At 34.2% G+C, this 23,858-nt stretch overlaps 4 protein-coding genes across 4 annotated transcripts; 2 read left to right on the top strand and 2 right to left on the bottom strand.

Moving 5' to 3' along the window:
- Window positions 1-374: 374 nt before the first annotated feature.
- LOC105954706 (uncharacterized) lies at window positions 375-2,539 on the bottom strand. The gene is made up of 5 exons (XM_088819097.1): window positions 2,513-2,539; window positions 1,933-2,174; window positions 1,375-1,815; window positions 1,273-1,312; window positions 375-1,226 (listed from the first exon to the last, which is right to left on the bottom strand). Exons 1-5 carry the CDS (start codon window positions 2,537-2,539, stop codon window positions 375-377), a joined length of 1,602 nt encoding a protein of 533 aa, XP_088675223.1.
- Window positions 2,540-3,694: 1,155 nt separating this feature from the next.
- LOC105957316 (uncharacterized) lies at window positions 3,695-7,473 on the top strand. The gene is made up of 6 exons (XM_012981246.2): window positions 3,695-4,019; window positions 4,365-5,006; window positions 5,288-5,376; window positions 5,626-5,725; window positions 6,179-6,381; window positions 7,214-7,473. The coding sequence occupies exons 1-5, from the start codon at window positions 3,861-3,863 to the stop codon at window positions 6,335-6,337; spliced, it is 1,149 nt and encodes a 382-aa protein (XP_012836700.2). The 5' UTR covers window positions 3,695-3,860; the 3' UTR covers window positions 6,338-6,381; window positions 7,214-7,473.
- A 7,056-nt stretch (window positions 7,474-14,529) lies between these two features.
- On the top strand, window positions 14,530-16,346 carry LOC105957317 (OVARIAN TUMOR DOMAIN-containing deubiquitinating enzyme 3). The gene is made up of 5 exons (XM_012981247.2): window positions 14,530-15,210; window positions 15,333-15,454; window positions 15,587-15,627; window positions 15,742-15,843; window positions 16,042-16,346. The coding sequence occupies exons 1-5, from the start codon at window positions 14,757-14,759 to the stop codon at window positions 16,190-16,192; spliced, it is 870 nt and encodes a 289-aa protein (XP_012836701.2). The 5' UTR covers window positions 14,530-14,756; the 3' UTR covers window positions 16,193-16,346.
- A 1,663-nt stretch (window positions 16,347-18,009) lies between these two features.
- LOC105957301 (SKP1-like protein 13) lies at window positions 18,010-18,585 on the bottom strand. Its single transcript, XM_012981234.2, has one exon. The coding sequence runs from the start codon at window positions 18,583-18,585 to the stop codon at window positions 18,010-18,012; it is 576 nt and encodes a 191-aa protein (XP_012836688.2).
- Between the last annotated feature and the right edge of the window lie 5,273 nt (window positions 18,586-23,858).

Here is a 23,858-nt window from a genome sequence, read left to right as displayed (position 1 = left end):
CTTTTGTTTGACATTTATTTGTTTTTTCTGACATTTGGCTATGCTTTGTATTTGTTTGACATTTATTTGTTTTTTCTGACATTTGGCTATGTTTTGTATTTGTTTGACATTTATGTTATTTTTGTTTGACTATTTTATTTATGTTATTTTTGTTTGACTATTTTATTTATGTTATATTTGTTTTGGGTTTAATTTCAAATACATTCCAACCAACATAATATAATATAATACAAGGTCCAAACATACGAACTAAAATAAAATAATACAAGGTCCAAATACATACCAACTAAAATAAAATAATACAAGGTCCAAATACATACCACCTAAAATAAAATAATACAAGGTCCAAATACATACCAACTAAAATAAAATGCCTATCCCAACCTAGATAAACGACGCCACATGTATAGGCGTTCTTCGAACATTTCCGACAAGTGGGCAAGATTTGCGGCTCTAACATGTCGCCACTGTGGAGTGATAGGTGGTAGAGGACAATTAACCGGTAACTGGATAAGGAAAAAATGGTTTCCTAACAACACCATATGGATCATATGGGATAATTCACCCGGACCAACTAGAGGTAAGTAGGTTATATTTCCGCCAATGGCGTATAAAACCAAAGCCGCATTGTATTTAGTCGCTATCGACATTCCCATATCCGGAAATGCCATCCATTTGTCCCGACTGCACGGTCCTTCTTGCCAATCACATTTTTCTATCCATCGGATGACTTCATCTTGACCATTTTGCGATGCGTACGTACCAAAATGCTCGTACATATCGGCAATCAAATCTCTCCTTACACGACTCCATCTGTTCTGATCTCGGAACACTGCTTCTGCAACACATCTGTACCCACAATTTCCATCTGCTATAACATTAACATACGACATAATAGATCCTGCCACAAAACCTGGGATGTAAGATCTGAAATTGAGCTCATCGCCCGGTTCCTTTCGAGGCATTGGCGTACGATTCTGATTGGCAGTGGATTCATCACTTGATCTACCACTCCCTCGACCCCGCCCCCGTCCACGACCAGAACCGGGATCGGTTACTTTCGATGGTGGGGTTCCGGTAGAAGTACTTTTTCGACCCTTAGAACCTGCAGACGATTTACCATTTTCTTCACCAGTAGACGGCTTCCGGTGGAATGTTGGGAACTCCCAACCGGGTTTATCTCTCTTCGTCGGTTTATCCTTTGGCCCATTCGTATGTGTTTGCATCTTCATGTGACATGAAAGCAACAGCAATTGTAAAATTCTTACCAACATGAGTGATTCCAATTATTTCCAAAAGTGGCATCTCATACCTACGTAAATACATAAATATCAAATGCAATCAATCAATAATAAATACTAATTAACAACATACCTATTGGTTTTGTAAGTGCAGTCCATCAATATAACGTGAGAGAATAACAGCAAAAGTTTCAACGAAATAGGAGCAGCGAACATCAAATCAGTAAGTGTATCATCAGCTTCATTACTTCGATACCAATATTCATATCCAGATTCTTGAAGGTTCGACATCACGTGTTGTATCACAGTCTTCCCCGCCATATTCTCTTTTTTCATCTTCTCAAGTTGGTTGTAGACATGTTTCACACTCGTTGATGTCTGTGGATTATCCTTTCTCAATCGATCCATAATTAATGCCGGCTTCACGTGGCTCCTTCTAAGTAACTTCACTACCTCGTATTCTTCTGGTGTCAAACGACTATCCGGTCCTTGTCCGGTAGGATACGGTAGTATCGGGTGAGTGTGAGTGCCACTTTTTAAATTCATTCGCCATAGTCCATCGTTTGAATTTTTGCTACAGTATATACGAAAAGGACATCCACATTTTTTTGTTCCCACATTCCGTGGTATCGCACCTACGGTTCGTTTTTCACGTCCCTCCCCAGACAAATGACATTTAATTACTACATACACGTTTTTCTTGCTTGAAGTTACTATCAATCGATGACCATGAGTAGCAGCCATTTTTTTTGCCCATTCCACTAATTCTTTCCCAGTTTCAAACTCAACACCTACATTGAAATGTTGACTGTGATCCTCAGAAGTTGTTGGTGTGTCTTGAGGAACATCGAAACACATGTTGGGATCCTCGTACTCGTTGTACGCTTTGTCACGATTAGTTGTAAACTCATTGTCAAAATCACCTTCAGTACCCTATTAAGATATAACAAGTAATAATTAGTATATAAAAAAAAAAAAAAAAAAAAAAAAAAAAAAAAAAAAACATTAGGGGTTCCCGTGCCGGAGGGCACGGGAGTTTACTGTTCCCGTCCGCCAGGGCACGGGAGTCTCAAACTTCCGTCCTCTATGGCACGGGAGCACGATATTCCCGTGCTCCACAAAACGGGACTTGTGTTCACAATTTTTTTTTTTTATTTTATAGTGCTCCCGTGCTGTACAGCACGGGAATCCCTAATTTTTGGGGTTCCCGTGCTACACAGCACGACTGCCCGACGAAAAACTAAAAAAATCCGCTACTTTCTTCGATTTACCTCGTAAAACTCGTCAGGATCGGCCATATTGTTATATGTTGTCGTCGGGCAGTCGATTTATCAAAAAAACACGAAAATCTTAATTCTCGACTTTTTTTAGTTGAGAGCGTTTTGAGAAACTCAAAAAGTTGGAAAAGTTGAAATGAAAAGGTATCGCTGCAAATAAGCCAATTTCAGTAAAAGTCCCGCTACAATTAGCATTTCAGATAAGAAAAATAGATATAGAGATAAACATGATATAGATGTTCAATTTAGGGTATAAGGGGATAAAAAAAAGATTAGAGATGTGAGTCATATTATGTTTTGAAATAGAGATGTATTTAAAATAATAGTTTGAGGTTGTCATTTAGATCTAATTAGGTTTGGTATAAACGACCTAAACATATTAGAATAACTCCAATGGATATATATATTAAAATGGAGCATCTAACCCTCAATATGTTTGAAATAATAATTTGATACTTCTAAAAAACTTATCTACTCTAACTCGTAGGTATCAAATAATATGTTTTTTTCTTTTTAAATGTATTAAACACAAATTAATAGATATATCACGTCCCTATTTCATAGGAGTTTTTTAAATTTTTTAAAATTTTCCACGTTAGAATTGCAGTTGCTAATTTCAGCATGAAACAGTGGTTCTCACGTCCAACATGGCGCGTGAAGGATATCTCTCTCCTCCCTTGAATTGTGCTATTTCACTCTCATTTTGGATTTGTTCGACCCTACACCCGGTGAAAAACACCGGGTGGGTCTTCTGCGCTGCCACGTGTCTCTTTTTTGTATTTTATAATAGATTCCCCGCTAGGGTTTACCTTTAGGGGTTTTAGAAAAATAAAAAAAAGAACACGTGGCAGCAGAAGACCCACCCGGTGTTTTTCACCGGGTGTAGGGTCGAAGGAATCCTCATTTTGGATGTGGATAGCAAAAAATACGGACTTTTCAAATCCTAGAAATTAATATTTTTTTTGAAAATTGAAACGATATTCGTAAAAATAAAACCGCATTTATAAACTCCTGGAGTCAAATTGGAGTTTATTTTAGTGTGCCAAAAAAAAAAAATCCATAAATAAAATAGGAAAAAAAAAAAAAAAAAAAAAAACAAACAAAGAAATTTTATATCAACTCTGGATTGAAAGCCCAACCCCAGTTACAAATTGGGCCAAACCCCCCACTAAACCCAAAATGACAAAGTAAAACCACAACAAAACTTTAATACCGAACATATCCCTCCAAACCCCAGCACTCAAAACACACACACTGTGTGTGTGTCTCTGCGCTACTACACAAAACCAGCAGTCACCACAACTCCGTGCTCCTCCGTTCAATTTTTCTACAGAAAAAAAAAATGGGGAAAAGCGATGATTCGATTACCAGACGGAAGAACAAAAAGAGCTTAAAAAAGCAGGAGAATAAAAAGAGTTCTTCTTCACAGGTCTCCGCTCGCGTCGCCGCCATTATCGCCTCCAAGAAGCGCCGCCAGTCCGGCAAACGCCGCCAATGTCAGGTCTGTTCCTAATTAATTATTGTTATTATTATTTTTTTATTTTTTTTTATTTTTTAATTTTCTGTTGGAGAAATTGACACAATAATTGTTTACTTCATTTCATTGAATTGATGATATATTATCTACACAAATCAATTACCTATTTGCAGTTTATAAGGGTTGGAGCAAAAATTATGGTTTATAATTGACAATTGCATGGTTAATTAAAATGTGACAAATTATGGTTTTTTTATTTAATTGGCAGGGTATGTGAAAATTGGTTTATAATTAACAATTGCATGATTAATTAAATTGTGACAAATTATGGTTTTATTTATTTATTTATTTTTTTGTATTAATTGGCAGGGTATGTGCTTCAGCCTTCCAACTCCAGAGAATCCGTTCAACGAGGCGAAAACCGAACAGACGAAAAAACGGAAGAGAGATTCCAGAGAGTCTAAGAAGCTTCTAGACAAGAATAGATTAAAAAAGAAGTCTTCCAACAACAAAGAAGACGCCACCGAAAATCTTCGAGAGAATAAAATCGCGAAGCCTTCACAAAATGCAAACAAAGGGAAGTTAGCATTAGTTTCGATCAGTTTCATGGGGCCGGAAATTGCGATCGACGTGGGCACACCGTCATGCCAGGTCATCAAGTGGGACAAATCCGACCGTTCGTTGAAAGAACTCGGTTCTGGTAAAAGAAGCACCGAGTCCCCGTCGAAGTTTTTGATCATGTGCTTGAATTCGATACAGAATGAGTTGCTGAGCGGTGAGGAGGAAAAGGACGAACCTCTGTTTGCCAATGCGTGGGGGCTCGAGTTTTGGAACTGTTACAGCACTGGTAAAGATGTGTTGGAGATCAATGGAGTTTATTCGACAATGGAGCAAATTGCTTGGATGGCATCGACTGCTGCAGATACCATTTCGATGAAGGAGAAAGAGGGCTTATCGTTTGGTGGTCCTTTTCTTTTATATCTAGTGCCTTCTCAAGACAAAGCTTCAAAGGTTCGTTTTTCGGCAAATTTCTCATTAATTTTTTAGATTGTGAATTTCTAATGGTTTCGTATAATACGTAAAAAAAATTTTGGATCCATTTCATGTTATGTTTCTTGCTCTAAATTAATATTTACCATTTCTTTTTGTCGTTTAAATACTATGGAACTTTCAGTTTTATTTTTCTTGTTCTTGGTGGTTGTTAATTATCTCATTCATTTATTTTTGTTATATTGCATTTTTTTCCGAGTTACATCGAGTGTTTGTTACTTATCGTATTCAATAATTTGTAGGTACGCCAAGTCTGCAAGCCTTTGAAAGTTCTTGGAATACATACAGTGAGTTTGCACTCGGGAGCTTCCATAGATCATCAAATTAACGGGTTAGTGTCCAAATTGAATTTTCTTTTATGCATTATCTTTATCCATTGGCAGCTAATTTCCTATTTTACGGACAAATCTATATTGTAACAATGCCAAAAAAAAAAATATATATTCGAGGCGAGACATAGTAGACGCAATTCATTATTGTGATTGTGACCAATTGAATTTGTAGTTTGACTTTCTTTTTCAACTTTCTGAAGTTCATTTCTTTCTCTACTTGTTTGATTTGATTTCATTACATGTCGCAGTTTAAAGAGTTGTGAACCAGAGTTTCTCGTCTCTACCCCGGAGAGACTCTTAGAGCTTATCTCGTTGAAGGCTGTTGACATATCCGGAGTTTCCTTGCTGGTAACTTTTAATAAGCTTTCTCTTTGTTTTGAAATACATGTCAATTTAATATAGGGCAAATTACGGCCACCCTGAGGTAAGGTCAAATTACGAAAACCCCCTCCGTGTTTGGGTAACTACACCACCCCCTCAACTATGTATTGTTTTACACGTCCAACCTTATGATGTCAAATTTACCTACTGAAATAGGGGTTTTTTCGTAAGAAAATACATAGTTGGGGGTGGTTGTAATTACTCAATCGTGAGGGTCTTTTTTCGTAATTTGACCTTATCTCAGGGGATGGCAATTTGCCCATTTAATATATTCTGAATGGTTTGTTTTCTTTCGTCTCAAGTTCTTGTTTATGTGGGATTTACATGAACACGAGTTAATGAAAACATTTTTCGTAAAGGATGGGTAGTTATTATTATTATTATTATTTTATTTATTTTTGTATTTGTGTGTGATCGTAGGTTGTTGATGGACTAGAAGACCCTTTCAAAGGCGCTTACTTTGATGCAGTGAAATCCATAAGGCAACTCATATCTGGAAATCTTAGAACAGTCATTTTCTGTGACTGCGCGACTAATACTTCCATTTCCGTCGTGAAAAAATTGTTGGGTGGATCATAGTACCGGCGATCATCTACATATGTCGAGATTAAGAGCGGTTATAGGTACGTTTACGAATGAAATATTCTTAGTAACATTATTCATGTTTTTAATACACATATATTTGTTAAGTTGCAGTGTTAGAGCGGTGCATTTTTTTTCTTACTATTTCTCTCGACACTTTACATTGATAATGCTTATTACATTATTCTAAAACAATAATATATATATATATATATATATATATATATATATAAAAGAGTGACTATCGAATTAGGTTACTTCTCAGTTTGAGGACCGAGAGTTTATATACATAATTTTCTGAGGCAAATTACGGCCACTTCCCTGAAGTAACGTCAAATTACGAAACCTCCCCTCATGTTTGGGTAGTTACAACCACCCCTGAACAATGTATTGTCTTACACGTCCACCTTTACGTCTTACGGTGTCAAATTTACCTACTGAAATAGGGGTTTTGTTTTTTCGTAAGAAAATACATAGTTGAAGGGGTGGTTGTAATTATTCAAACATGAGGGTTTTTTTTTTTTCGTAATTTGACCTTACCTTTGGGGGGCTATAATTTGCCCTAAACTATGTATTGTCTTACACGTCTACCCTTACGATGTCAAATTTACCTACTCAAATAGGGGTTTTTTCGTAAGAAAATACATAGTTAAGGCTGTAATTACTCAAACCGAGTAGTTTTTGTTTTCGTAATTTGACCTTACCTCAGGGGGTGCTGCAAGTTGCCCTAAAATTTTAGTTAAAAAAACAAAATCGAATTTTTGTACGTTGATCATATCAACACATGTTCGATTGAGGCTTATAAAATTAAGAATGTTATATTTTCTTGGGAAACGAAACATCGTTTCTTACCCTCTTTCCCTTATGTTACAGGGACGATTTGCCTACATTAGAGACAACTTTAATGTCAGCATTGCTTAAGAAAAGAGGTAATGCATTTTGCCCTATAGACGAGAGATTGCTCTTGGAGACTCGAACATCTTACTTTGTAACTGCTATTAGTTATTCGGAAACATTTTATATTCTTTAGCAGAATTTTATAGCACATTTCTCGTAGGAATCTGATGTTATGTATTTACAGTGTCGTACGCATTTTTAAAATTTGTTTGCTCGTTTGGTGGAAACGCTTCGAATTTGGATCTTTGTTTTCTCTCTTCAGGTTTTTGGATTAGGCTATCGTTGTTTTCTTTCTTTGTTGAGATCTGCTGTATAATCAATTCACCCAATCAATTCAAATGCATTTTTATAATGAATTTGAAATTCTTGTTTAAAAATAGGGTAAATTACAACCACCCCTCGATATATGGTCAAATTACAATTACCCTTCAACTATAAATCCTCTTACACGCGCACCCCTGTGGTTTCAAATTTAGTGGAATCTTCGAAATTATATGGATATTATCACTTTTGTACCTGTTTTACTTTTATCCCATTCGAACTCCACATTTTGAAGCAAGATGATCATAATATGTGTTTTATGACTTGTATATATATATATTAGCTTGTGGTGCATCAAAAATTGTATTTTTACACAAAATGAGTACAAACTAGATCATATTCCACAAAATTTAGATGATTATAATGACGCCATAAGAGTGGAGTTGTAAGAAAAAATCTTAGTTGATGCGTAGATGTAATTATCCAAACAAGATGAGTTTTTTCGTAAATTGATCATGCCTCATGGTTGTAATTTACCCTTCAAAATAATATTATTTTTATGAACTCATATATCTTGAAATTCATTTATAATAAGTTATACATCCTCTAAATTTACCCTTCAAAATAATATTATTTTTATGAACTCCTATATCTTGAAATTCATTTATAACAAGTTATACATTCTCTAAATTTTCTCGTACTTTCTTGTAGATAAAATATGTAGGGCAAATTATGAGAAATCGGTCAAATTACTAAAAAAAAAAAAAAAAAAAAAAGAACCACCACCCATTAATTGCAAATAACCTTCTCTAGTTTGTTGTCATCTTATATTCGTCCTTCTTCCGGTGTGAATTTGAAAGGATTTTTTTTATTCTATGGATATTCCTTATAAGATACCGATTTTTCTGATAATTCGATCTTATCTTAGGAAGGTTTTGGTAATTTTTATGATTTTCTTTTTAAATTTTATTGGACTTGAGTCCATTATAGGGTAATTATGAACACTCGATAGAGAGTGTTCTTAATTGTAAAATTTAAAAACAATATTACAAAATATCATTAGGGCTACCCTAGCGTTAACTCGTTTTAAAAATAAGATTTTATTTTTTTTAACAAGACGAATCGTGCAGTAGTTCGTAGCGAGAGATGTAAGGTTAGAACATTTCTCTATCTATTTTTAGCGTAAATTAAAAGACTTGTTTCTTGATTTAGTATATCTCTTTTCTAATTAGGTGTAAAATCATAAAAATCACCAAGTTATTAGCATTATATAATGCAATTGTTTTCGGAAGAATACTTTTCAACGGACTGGGAATTAGTCAAGTGTTTCATTTTCATCTACTAAATTATATCATTTATTAACTGTAGATGTATTATTATTCAACACTAATATTCCCCGGGAGATTTTGATTTAAGTGGCTCGAAATAACAAGTTTTGGTGTGTTCCTGCAATTTCTTTTTGTTAAGCTGACAATGTGCAAAAACCGACAAAATAAAGAAATGCAAATCTCATTAATAATCGATCATCTTAGAATATGACTCGACTTTAGCTTCTTTGTCTTATTTTAACTTTTCACTTTTATAATTTGTGTCATTATAGTCTTTCGAATAAACTTTTGTTAGCTCTAACGATATTTATTTTATTGAATGAAACGTATTCTTAAAATATTTTTTAATGAATTAAAAACAAAATAGTATAATCAACCTATCTTTGCATGCTAACATAAATACAACAAACACATGAACAAATTCATGTAGAGAGTTATATGCAGATGATACAATTATTGAATATGTTTCTAAGAAAATGTATTTTTGAAGTGACAAGAGCTGAGAAAATGATAATTTGTTCACAATTGATATTTTAAATCTGTAGATAATATAGAACAAGAAATATTATAGAATGAAATAATTACATTAATAAAGTTCATTAATTTGAGCTATGAGTTTGAATCACCCAAGGAATTGAGAACCAGCAATTATCATCCTTTAAAATAAAAAGGGTAAATTACAACCACCTCCATAAGGTATGGTCAAATTACGAAAATTCCCCTCCTGTTTGGGTAATTACAATCACCCCATCAACTATAAAATTTGGTGGAATCTTCTACATTATATGAAATATTATCACTTTTGTACCCGTTTTATCCCATTCGAACTGCACATTTTGAAGCAAGATGATCATAATATGTGTTTTTTGACTTGTATATATCAGATTGTGGTGCACCAGAAACTGTATTTTTACACAAAACGAGTACAAACTAGAACACAATCCATGCAATCCAGGTGATTATGTTGAATTTGACCCCATAAAGGTGGAGGTGTGAGAAAAACAATCATAGTTGATGGGGGTAGATGTAAGTATCCAAACATGAGGAGTTTTTTCGTAAATTGACCATACCCAGGGTGGTTGTAATTTTCCCAAATAAAAAATAAAAAAAATCAAAAAAAAGCAAAGTGCATTGATTTTAATTGGTTGAACATTGTTCTATAATGTTCAATCATTTGATTTTTTTAATTGGAAAATGAATTTTTATATTGTATGATTAAGTTGGTTCCATGTAGCTTAAGTTTGAGGACCTCATAAAATTAGACAATTGGTTTGGTTAGGGGTGAACAAATACCCGCGAAACCCGACCCACCCGCCCGACCCGACCCGACCCGCCCGCGACCCGCACAGTTTACATTTTATTTTTTTAGTAGCAGTTGATGAATCTGCCAACCCGCAGGAAACGGGTCGGTTAGCGGGTCTTAATATTGTAACCCGCCCATAACCCGACCCGACCGCCATATATATACTAAGTAATTAGGGTTTTCACTTTACCTTTCCCGCAGACATACCGCGTCACTGGTTCACCGCCTACAGCTCTACAATCCGCTCTTTTGTTTCAATTTTCTAGCTCACCAATCTGATTTTGGTTCTCACTCCTCAATACAAACTGAAAAGGTAAGATTTTATTCAGTTGTGAAGAACCACAAAGCATTCCCTTGACCTCTAATTTTGTGTTTCAATTTATTTTTGTTTTCTTCCAGAATCTATAATTTCAGCCATTTTTTTGGTTATTCTCTTCTGATTGTGAGATGAGAGACATGATTAGGAGCAAAAAACAGATTTTTTTAATTTGAAAAGAAATCTATCCTTTCTCATTTATGTTTATTAGTTTTTGAATTTCTCATTTATATGTTTTATGTTGGATTTTGCTTTACAGATGGTAAATGAAAGTAATATTATTGCTGAAACTCGAGACTTGAATCCCAATGTTGATGAACAAGGCACATCTGCTGCACCCAAATCAGCTATGAAGTCGCCCCCACCTCCCTGTGGGCCAACCCGATGGAAGCCACCTTCAAGAAAAAGGAAGAGGATTACAAATAAAAAAGTAATTCAACCAAAGGAACAAAATTCAAAAGAGGCAGCAATTGGCAGCAGACCAAACTCATGGGTGTGGGATCATTTTGAAAGATTTGAGGAAAATGGAAACCCGAGAGCAGCTTGCAAGTACTGTGGCCATGACTATGCAGCTCATCCAAAACAACATGGTACGGGTAACTTGATAAACCACTTGCAAATTCAGTGCAAAAAATATCCTTATAGGCTTGTTGATGAGAAACAAAAGACACTTGTTTATGCGTTTAAACAAGAGGGAAATGAAGCTTCTTCTGTTTTTCTTAAATCTGTGAGCTATAGTTATGAAGAGTGTAGGCTGAAATTGATTGAAATGATTATTCTTGATGAGCTTCTTTTTAATATTGTGGAGGGAGAAGGGTTTAAGAGATATTCAGCTTGTTTACAACCTAGATTTACACTTCCAAGCCGAATAACTATTGCTAGGGATTGTATGAAACTTTTTCTTGATGAGAAGACAAAACTTAAAAGCCTTATTAAATCTGAACGTGTTTGCCTTACCACTGATACATGGACCTCAATCCAAAACATCAATTATATGTGTCTTACAGCACATTGGATTGATAAGGAGTGGGTGCTGCAAAAAAGAATTTTAAGTTTTTGTGTCATTTCTGATCACAAGGGTAAAACAATAGGTAAAATGATCGAAAGTTGTTTGTTGGATTGGGGAATAGATAAATTATTGACTATAACGGTTGATAATGCGAGCTCTAATGATGGTGCAATTAAATACGTGAAGAAGAACACTAAAGGGTGGGAAACTACTATATCAGATCATGAATTTTTGCATCTAAGGTGTTGTGCGCATATTTTGAACTTAATCGTGAAGGATGGTCTGAAAGAACAAAATGATTCTATTCTAAAGATTCGGAATGCGATTAGGTATGTGCGTTCATCTCCACCTAGACTCCGGGCATTCAAAAACTGTGCAAACATAGAGAAAATTGCTTGCAAGAGTTCGGTTTGCCTTGATATAGAAACTAGGTGGAATTCTACATATTTAATGCTAGAAGCGGCGACAACGTTTGAAAAAGCTTTTGAACGGCTAAAAGAAGATGATTCAAACTACAGGTTGTACTTTGCCTTGGGTGATAAAGATACGGATGATTGTGTGGAAAATGAAATTAATGAGAATGAAGAGGGTTGTGAAAGGGGAAGGTCAAAAGAAAGAAAATACATCGGCCCGCCTAATGAAGAGGATTGGATTGTTGCTAGATCATTTACAAAGTTTTTGAAGCTTTTCTATGATGTTACCTTAAAATTTTCTGGTTCTTTACATGTGACATCTAATATGTTTTTTCAAGAAATTGTGGCTGTCCAAACTAGGTTGAGATATCTGTCCAAACACAGTGATCCGAAAGTGAGTTCAATGGGACTCAAAATGAAACAGAAATTCACCAAATACTGGGAAAGCCTTGATAAACTTAACTTCCTTGTTTATGTTGCAACTATTTTGGATCCACGTTACAAGTTAAGGTTTGTGAGATTTTGTCTTAACGAAGTTTATGAAAATGATAGTACTTTATCTAATTCTATGGAAGAGAGAGTCAAGAATATTTTAATTCGTTTGTATGGACATTATCAACATGGCACTTCTGGCGAAGATTCTCAAAATGTGCAAACAAGCTCGAGTCAAACTTCCATTGATGTCATGGAAGTGGATGATAATCTGGGGGCAGGGAACTCTTTAGCTTCTCAATTTGAAAAAAAAATGGAGGAAGATGAATGTGTTCACACAAAGTCAGAACTTACAAGATATTTGGAAGAAAAATGTGAAAGAAATGTCGAGTCTTTTGATATATTGAGGTGGTGGAAAGAAAATTCCATTAGATTTCCCATTCTCTCTCAATTGGCTAGAGATGTTTTAGCTATCCCTGTTTCCACAGTGGCATCTGAGTCGGCATTTAGCACAAGTGGTCGTATTATTGATCCGTATCGAAGTTCACTTAATCCGGAAATGGTGGAGGCTCTTGTATGTTGCCAAAGTTGGTTAAGATCAAAACCAACCACAATTGACATCATAGAATCAATGAGAGAAGTGCCTATCAAAGAAGTGGAGAAGTATGATGAAATTATAAAAGGTAGATACAATATTATTATTTTTTTTAACTTTTGGTTTGTTGTTCTCTTCAGTTATTGATTGGCATTTATATTTTTTTTCCAGAACTTTTGGGTGCTTCAAATGATAAATCCATTATCATTGATGGTTGATTGCATTTTGTTGGTAAGTGACTCATTTCATTTAATTTTCTAAACATGAACTTGGTATGAAATTGATCATTACAGATCAATTACAGTCTGACTCTATATTTTTCAGGCCGGATTACATACAAGTTTTTTGGAAAATTACATATTTCTACTTTTTGAAGCTTTGTTGGATTTGTGGTCTTTGATGGCTGATCGTCTTTTGTTGGTAAGGCATTCATTTTCAAATAATTTTCTAAGCAAGAACTTATATATAAAATTGATCAATATATGACTTCTGATTTTTTTTTATAGGCATATTACGTATTTCATTTTTTTGTGCAGATTACATGTCTATTTTTTTAAGTTTACAATATTGACCACAATTGTTCTTTTGTCTATGTTTATTCAGGTTATAAAGAAAGTTCAACTCAGTTTATATTGGATGTTGCAGACTTGCAGGCTGCAGCAATGGAAGAAGGATTAATTTTTTTCTTTTTTTTTTATTTATTTCGTTTCTCGTAAGATTTTGATGTGAGCAAAATGTTATAATAACATAAGACTCAGCAAATACTTTTGTGCTTCAGAATTAATGAACAATTTCATCTTTTAAATTATTTTTTTGGCATTATATTTTAAATACTGTGTAGTTCTCTCGAACCCGCCAACCCGCCTGCCCGCCCGCCAAAGTGTGCCACCCGACAAAGGGCAGTTTGTAATCCTAACTAGGCAGGTGCAGTTTGAAATTTTGGTAACCCGCCTATATCGGGTCGGGTTATCTTTTTTACGTCAACCCGCCCAAACCCGCCCGCGTTCACCCCTAGGTTTGGTAGAAGTAGAACCCTAATAAACAAGTCTCCTTTTATGGTGTAGAAAATGACACGTGTCTACTCCACACGTGACGATTCCATCTTTTCTTGTTCCGGAAGTTTGACGGACCACACGAGGGCCTAATAAATAAACCACTCTCCTTTATATCTATTTAAAACCTTTTTCCCTTTACCTAATAAATTACTATTTTTTGTTAAAAAATGCATTATGATTTTTAATAAAAAAATAGAAAATAATTTGAATTTATTTTTATTTAAATGCAGAATATGAAAATAAGATACATTTGCTTTATGTTATTTAATACAATAAAAATATGAAAATAACTTTGTTTATGCATTTTCTTGGTAAGTTCCTGTCAATCCTGATGTAAGATTAAATTAGGACAAACTCTCTTTTATTTGGGTAACTACAACCACCCCAATTACGTATTGTCTTACAAACCTATAAATAAAAAATTATGAATAAAAAAATAATAAATAAGATATATTATTTTGGTAGGGTAAATTGCAGTCACCCCAAATATAAATTAAATTACGAAAAAATCTCTATTGTTTTGGTAATTATAAATACCCTTCACCTATGTGTTATTTTACGAAAACACATCTTATTCAATAGATGAAATCTTGACACGGTAAGAAAAGATGTATAAGACAATTCATAGTTGATGGCTGATTGTAATTACTCAAATAAGAAGGGTATTTTCGTAATTTAGGGGTGTGTAGCGTGTGATACCAAACAATCCTGAAAATTCATAATTGATTTTGGAAAATAAAATCTCGGAAAACCAGGTTTGGTAGATAGATACTCAAATCATCTAATAGGGCATATTCTATTTTGGTGATGCTCGGAGTACTCTGCCGGCGCCTTCGACCTCCTTTTTCGCCGCCCCCTTTCTCCTACACTCACGGCGGCGGCGGCGTCTGGACGGCGACTCACTTCGATCGGCGCCTCCACTCAACAATCCCTTTCCCGGCGGTGTCAAAGTGCAGGGCCGCCGCTTCGGTTTGGCACACGATTCTCCCTTGCCGGAGGCGGCGGCGGCGGAACTCTGCGGTGTTGGGCCGCCACGAGAATGAGGCGGTGGTGAAGAGGGGCGAGGGCTCGTGGAACGCCGCCTGGGATTCAAGGCCTGCGCGGTGGCTCCACCACACGGACTCCGCTTGGTTCCTCTTCGGCGTCTGCGCTACCCTAGCCTCCGCCGCCGCCGCCGCTCCGGCGATCGATTCTTCTTACGATTCGAATCCGGAGGTTTTGTCTTTGAAAACCGATTCATCTTCTAACTACAGAGTCAGAGGTGTCAAAATTATTTATTTAAAATTATCATTCTCTCTATTTTCTATTTCAATTGGATTTTATTTTAATTAAATCATGAAATATTTTAATGTAAATGATTGTATGGTTTATGAATATTGACAGGGGTTACAGCAGATGGGAGATGTTTGTTTAGAGCAATTGCACACATGGTTTGCTTGAGAAATGGCCAAAATGCCCCTGATGAGAATCACCAGAGAGAGCTTGCTGATGAATTAAGAGCTCAAGTATATATATCTATATCACTTTCTTTCAATTTTAATTTAATTTAATTATTTTTTATTGTAAATTGTGGAAGAATTATGTGTTATTTCGAATTGCTAATATCAACAAAAATCTCTACACGATTTTTGTCGCAGGTGGTTGAAGAGATGTTAAAGAGGCGAAAAGAATTGGCAGGGTTGGTGGTTATTTACTTATGTTCAAAGTGTTCGATTTTTAGTAAAATTGTGTACTTGGGAATAAACAGAGACGAAAAAAAACTAAGTTGGATTTTATGTTGTTGATTTTGTAGTTTTTTTCTCGAGGAAGAGTTTGACGGTTACGTGGAAAATATCCGACAGCCTTACGTTTGGGGTGGAGAGCACGAGTTGCTTATGGCTTCACATGTTCTTAGGTAAGTTAATTTCATTTACCGTTTCTCCGTCGGAGTTTATTTTTTTGATGTTCGTTGGCTTTTTATTAGTCCGAAATGTTTCTACGTTTTAGTATATTTTGGTGGTTTAATTGAATGAATTCGTATTGATATTGGAATAATTCTATGTAAAATTGTCGAACGTATTTGATAAACTCGTTTTGTTGGTCTCGTTTACAGGACACCGATATCCGTGTTCGAGGAAAAGAGAGGCTCAAATAGTTTAATAAACAAAGCAAATTACGGTGAAGAGTATAAACGGGATGGGGAGAATGCCATTAGTGTTTTGTTTCATGACTACGGTCATTATGAAATCTTAGAAGCCGTTTAATTAAGATTCTCTTGTTCGATTTTTTTTTGTTTAGAGACTTGAATTTTGTTTAGTAGAATGAAAGTTCGTTCCGAATAGAGTCTTGGTAGTAGTAGTATTAATGCAAGATATCGATTTTGACCGAAGTTTTAGTTGTTTCAATATTTTATGCAAATTGGTCGTCTTCATTTCGTTTTATGCGCGAAAGAGATGCGGATTGAATTCATAGGTTGGCTTGTGCTATGCTATTAATTTTTTTTTGAAGCAAGATTGAGTTTTATAAGGGTAGTAGGAACCAATGCATTAGTGAGTTTGCTGCATTACACATTCTTGAATGTATATATTTACATAGTAATTAGTTGCTTTTATTTGTATTTATTGTTTTTATTTTTATTTTTTTAACACAGGCACACTCCCGAGTCTAAACCCGAAACTTCCACATAGGTATGACCACGATCAGCCGATTCACGGTTCAAGAAATCCCGACTCTTGTCTTTACTGTATTAATGTTCAAAATGAGTATTTTATAATTGAAGGACCAAGTTTCTCATTTAAATCTTTAGTTATACTGCAACATTTTTGTAGAAGACTAGGTTCAATTTGGCCTCTATGAAACCGAAACCAAAACTGAAACCGAACCCGAAAACCCGAAATCAGGACCCAAAACCGAATCCGAAAGAAAAAACACAACATATTCATGTCGGAAACTTAGTACGCTGTTACACAACATATTCTATGAAGAAAAAAACACAACATAATTTTTTCCTTAATGACTGTAAATTTATAAAATTAAACCAGTAGATAAATATAGATTTTACAGAAGAGCATCAAATATCTATTTGATTCGAGTGAAATAAGAATATTCGCAACATATGCTTCTTTCATTTTTTTTTTTTTTTTTTGTTTTTCTGTAATTTTTTTTTTGCAAATTCAAGAGAATCCCTAACCACTTAAAGTGTACAAGGTGAACTTTACGGCATCGGAACGGTCGGAACGGCCGTTACGGTGCCCTCCGTTCCGGAATCCGTAACCAGAACGGTGTTTGCACCGTGACTCGTCGGAACGCCGTGAAATTGGTGGGATGGGCGAGACGGAGCCACGGAACAGCCCGACGCGGGAAAAAAGAATTTGAAAAAAAAAACAAATTTAACTAAAAAAATAAGGAAAAAAAAAACATAAAAGAAAAATAAATAAATAATATGATGGTGGTGGCCACGTTAGATAATGAATATTCCCCTGAATCACAGATCTTTGGCCTCACTCTTCAATTATATCCTACACAATTCTAGTTCACTATTCAATTATATCCTACACAATTCTAGTTCGGTATTCTATTGTTCAATTCTAGTTCGGTATTCTATTGTTCGGTATTCTACTTGATCTGAATATTGCTTATATTTTCATAATATTCTTTGTAATATTTATCTTTTAAATTGTTGCAACGGAACTGGAACGGCACTTCCGTTCCGGCGAACCATGCTTTACCCTATGCAATAATTAGGGTATTGCACGAGCTACAAACCATAGTAGATTGACTATGTGCAATGAACTCAACTTAAAAAGTATTTGCAAACACCCAAAACTAGGGTTTTAACAGATTGCAGCTAATTATCAAAACCAATAAATAATTAACATTAATCACTGTAGCTAAAAACAAACTGTGATTTTGAATTAATAGTAAAAGAAAAACAAAACAAAATATCAATTCATGCATAGCAAAGAAAGAAGAATACATGCTGTATTATTGATAAGCATATATAGCTAATTAAATTAAATAGTTGAAAACTCAAATAAAATAAAACCCTAATTCGGAATAAAACCTAAATCTTGAATAACAATCAATCCTCATCAGGTTCGACACCGTCTTCGTGGGCCCACTGGTGTTCCCGCCTAAGCGCCTCTTCCTCCTCCGGCGTATAATCGTTTTCAACGCCAAAAAGTTTCCTCACCGCCGGCACGCCTTTATTCCTTATAAAATTAGCAATCTGTTTGGTGGACGCATCTTGTAATTCCGTAACGTTGAGGTAGTTGGCCGCATTGACAATGGCGAGGAGGGAATTAAATTCTTTGTCGGAGAAAAATTCCGCGTCGAGCTCGTCTTTCTCTTTCTCACAGGAAGGATCGAGTAGTGCCGCGTGTTTCTTGAAGTATGTAATAACCCATGACAGGGTTTCTGCGTCGACTTCTTCGAGCGGGATGATACCACCTGCACAACCATCTTCCACCATGTTCCTGATTGTCACCGATAAAACGGCGACAGATTCGGGGACCTCAAAAATTTCTCCGTCGTTGCTTCTTAGGATTATTGTTGTTTCGGGTTTGCTGTCGTTTAGGGTTATTGTTGTTTCGGGTTTGCTGTCGGTTAGGGTTATTGTTGTTTCGGGTTTGCTGTCGTTTTCTTGAGGAGATGCCATGAGTTAATGAGGTCGTAGGTTTTTTTCTTATTAGGATGAAAGAAAAAAAGAAAAAAAAAACAGAAGATAGGCGATGAATAAAAATAATTATGCTAGCTATGTGTGTTATTTATAGGGGTTGATTGGGTAGTTAGTTTTGTGATTGGATTAGGAAAACATGTGGAGTATTTAGGAATTATAAAAGTATAGAATTTTCCTTATTGAAGACAACCTAGTATATATATATATATACATATATATATATATTGAAACGATGTTATTTTTACAAAACCTTAGAAAATCAACCCGTTTTCTCCGGGGTACATTATTTATCCTTTTATACTAAATACAAAACCTTATTTTTGAGATGTTTATTGCAAAATCAAGATTTGTTTCAATTTATTCATCCTTTTTTTTCTTTTTTTTTTTTCATCATACATAAAAAAATGGCGCATGCATTGTACACTTTGATGCCAAATTTCAGAAAAGTTGCTATTGATTCTTTTCTTACCCCTTATTTTGTTATCCTATTTCCCCTTTGTTTGTATCGTTCTTACTTCCCCCTTTGGCATTTTTCACAATTTTATGTCATATTTTTTATTATATATATATATATATATATATATATATATATATATATATATATGGGGTCATTAGCAATAAACCCCTCATATAGATGATAAATGGTGATATGTCCAACCCTTAAATCTTTCTTTGTGATAACCCCTAGAATTTGTATTTCCAATTCTACCCTTATGTCAATTAACATAATTAGTCTCAATTATTCCTTTTTTCACTCTTTCCATAACAATAATCTAATTCCTAAAAATCTACTTCCAAATTTCTAAAAATTTGCTACCAAATCAAAAAATAGGATTTTATTATTTTGTATTTTGTATTATTTTCGGATTTTATAGCCACTTTTTTATTATTTTTTATTTTTTAATATTTTTTTAATAAAAAAATATATTTTTTTAAATTTTTTAAACAAAAATTTGATTTTTTTTTCTCGACAGATATACAACTCCGAATATGACTATAGTTGAATATGGCTATTATGTGACTACTATGTTGTAGAAGCATAATTATTAATATAACAGTAAGAATATGACTACTATGTGAATGTGACTGTGCTTTGTAAAACATTATAATTCACAGACAGTAGAAACATGAATATGACTATTATGTGACTACAGTTTGTATAACATACTGAACATGATAGTGGGAATATGACTATTATGTGACTAGCAACTGCGTAATGTGACTACAAGTAATCAGCAGTTGAAAAAACTCGCAATATTAACAGCAAAATACATTGCAAAAAGAAAAAAAAATATGACTACGAAAAAACAAAAATAACTAATGTGATCCTTCAACAATGGCCATCGAACATGTTTTTTTGTTGCGGCATCCAACTCGGTTGCACCGACTGCACTTAATCTTCCGTTTGATCTTCTCTGTTAAATATGACTACACTGTTGAACATATGCAGCACTACAAAAAAAAACAAATATAACTAAGTTGTTAAACATGACTACTCTGTCAAACGTGACTACTCTGTAAAATACATTGCACAACAACCGACTAATCTCGTAATTCAATAGATTTTCCAGATCTAAACATTCAGAATATGCAGACTAACACAAAAATTAATAAAATCAAGAATAATTGAAAATCAATGTATTCGTTCATAACAAACAAATAATAGAACTGGAAATCCAGATCCATAACATATTCTATTGCTAGTTCGACAATTAATTCGAGAATTTTTTTTTTTACCAATTAATATAGTATATATTGGTATTCCGCGTTGAGAGAAGCGAAATATCCATATAGAAATCCGACGGAGGCAGCGACAAGGTGGGGGAGGCGCCGCCGCCAATTGTACCAGGCGTCGATGTGGTGGTGTTCGATGAGGGGGGAGACGATCTCCAACATCGGCGGAGAAAGGGCCTCCTGCAACGGGTTTCGGCGGCGGCGTTTGAAGGGTGACTCCGGCGGCGGCGGTCTACAGATGTGAAGAAGAAGGAAAAAGAAAAAAAAAAAAGAAAAGCTGTAAACAGAGAGAATGAAAGAGAGAGAGAGGCGAGAACCGAGAGAATGAAATTGAGGGAGAAATAAAATTGTATTATATTAAAACCCTAACACATAGGGGCACTTTAGTCTTATCATGGCTGGTAAGGGGGGTCTCACTAATTTAGATTGGAATGTGGGTTATGGGAAAAGTCTTTAAAGTCAATTGGGTTTAGTTCAAAATATTTTCTAAATAAGGGGTATATATATATATATATATATATATATTTATTATTTATTGATTATGAGGTATCTTTGTTTATTCTGTCAACTTATTTACCAATATGCCCTGTTTTAGAATCTGGGATTTCGACATTTACACGTGGAATTAGAATGAGAATGTTGTGTTTGGATCTTATTAAGTGTGTATTAAGATTACCTAATTTTATGATTTAGAATTTTGCTCTGCAAAAATTCTATTCAACATATATGTATATAGCTAGGCAGCATTCTATTCAAATTCATATAAATGCACCCCTCCGATTTTTTTTTCGAACTGTGTAAAATTTGATCGATTTTATTTTTTGCATAAATAGAAACTAACAAATAGTTAGATACAAGTTTCATAAGTTTTTGTGAAGTCAGTGTAGAGATCGATGTAGTTGTCACCTGACTTCACCAACGCAGTATGCCTCGATCCTCTCAAGCTATAATCGTGTGTGACTCATTTACGAAAATTCGCAATACCGAATTTAAATCTTATAATTTACGTTCAAAACGTACGATTCAATTCGTTCACACCTAAGTCGATTCAAAAGTTAAAATAAGTCTTAAATACCAATAAATCGACCAAATTTTACGATTTAAGAAAACTTTAATTTGTTATATTATTTATAATAAACTTGTGATAATTATAGTTTTGGTCCCTACATTATATACCATTTTTTATTTTGGTCATTACAAGGGAAATGCCCCCAAGTGGAGGTCAATTTTTAATTTCTGAAAATCCACCTCCCTAACTGAAAATTGCAAACTCACCCCTATACTTACTTTGAAATTTGATTCCAAAGTAGATCTCTCTTTCAATATCGAGCATAAAATATCTAATGATTTGCGATTCAAATCTTACGATTCGATTCATTCATATCTACGTCGATTCAAATATTAAAATAAATCTTAAATATCAACAAATCGATCAAATTTTACGATTTTTGTATATATATATATATATATATATATATATATATATATATATATATATATATATATATATATATATATATATATATATATATATATATATATATATATATATTTATATATATATTTTAATTTTGGTCCTTAAACCAGAAATGCCCCCCAAGTGGGGGTCAATTTGTAATTTTTGGAAATCCACATCCCTGACTGAAATAGTTTTGAAAATTGCAGAATCACCCCTATACTTACTCCATCTTCCTAGCCGCTCCACCCAAATTGCAAATTTAACCCCAAAGTTAGACATGGCCACGGGCCGGGTTTGACCCGGACCGGCTCGGACCCGGCCCGTTGACCGCCCCGCCCAGCCCCGGCCCCGTTGACCACGGACCCGGACCCGGACCCGCCCAAGCACAGGTCGATTTAGGGTCCAGATATCTTGGACCCGAGACCCGTCGGGTCTACCCGGCGGGGGGGCCCGAGGACCCGGCCCGAAGACCCGTCGGGTCTACCCGGATCTTGGGTGAATGGGCAAAGATTGCCAACTCTATCCACTGGGGCAACAAACATATTTGAATATTTCTAGACAATAAACATATATAATATAAAACTATAAGTGTAAAATGACAAATATGTTAAATAAATTATTAATTTTCATATTAATTATTAAATAATTTTAATTAAATTATTAACAAATGCAATATAGGAACCTTTTAAAAATATATATAGAATCACGGTTCAATACTTCAAAACATCTTTATTAATTACTATATCAATATAATCTCTACTATTGAAAAATATAAAGTATTGAATCAATTCAATATATAAACAAACGCGTTGACTTAATACAAACTCACTTATGTTATTTGAATCGATAGTATGAAAAATTCGAATGAAAAATAAAATAATATTTTATTTAAAAAAATAGGTTATAACTCATTTCAATTAATTTAAATTGATTAACTTCAATTGTTGACAAGAACTTATTAAAATTATTGATTATTTTATCATAAGATAATTATTTAAAAATATAGATGATGTTTATTTTAATAAAAATTGATTATATCTCATTATAATTAATTTTTTACTTTAAAAATAAAACTATATATGACTTATAGATAAATTTTTTTTATTATTATATTATATTTGTTAATAATTTAATTAAAATTATTTAGTAATAATGAATACCCATAAAATTATTACTTTCACTTATAAATACCCATAATTCAATATTCACAACTTTCATTTTATTTAGTTTATGTTCAAAGTCTTAATCGTTTCATTTTTTTTTTTAAATTGTTTAGTGTTTAAATTCAACTATTTTTTTCATTTTGAATTTAAAGTTAATGTCATTTTTTTCAAGTTTTAATATAAGTTTTTTTTTCTTTCTTGTTTAAAAAGAAAAAAAAAAATTGAAAAACCGGGTGGACCCGGATGGACCCGCCCCCGCCTCCCCGCGGGTCGGTTTCGGGTCCCCTAAAAGTCGGACCAGGACCCGGCGGGTCCGACCCGGACCCGGACCCGACCCGCCCCGTGGCCATGTCTACCCAAAGTGGATCTCTCTTGCAATATCCGAAATATCCGCTACCAACACAGTATCCTCAATTTAGTCAACAAGTCAAAGCTATGTAACGGGCGGTGTACTAAACAAAACACGACATAGGGGTATGTGCTAATTATTTTAACATAAGGGTTTTTTTAGCATTAGACATTATACAAGGAGGTCTGTGCAAATAACTCCATTAAAATTATATCCTCAGTTTCATAAATTCGTATCTTTAAAAAAATATTTTCTTCGATATTATCTACCACATTAGACTCCCCAATAGTGTATTAAATACAATTTTTTTTAAACCTTATTAATTAAACTCTAAGTATTAATCTCTTCAAATTTAATTCTAAATAGTTCGAAATTTGAAAATTAGGAATTTTGAAAAGTGTAAAAGAAGAAAAACTTCTATTAAACCGAAAATTTTCAGATCTAAATCTGCGAATATCGAATATTTTTTAATTTTGTAGTCACATAAAATATAAAATCCACAGCAATACTAGTATTACATGTGTAATTTTTCAAGAAAAAAAAAATC

Source organism: Erythranthe guttata, chromosome 6 (assembly GCF_056151865.1).
Source record: "Erythranthe guttata isolate IM_541 chromosome 6, IM_541, whole genome shotgun sequence".
Taxonomy (NCBI): domain Eukaryota; kingdom Viridiplantae; phylum Streptophyta; class Magnoliopsida; order Lamiales; family Phrymaceae; genus Erythranthe; species Erythranthe guttata.
This window is presented reverse-complemented; position numbering and strand designations above follow the sequence as displayed.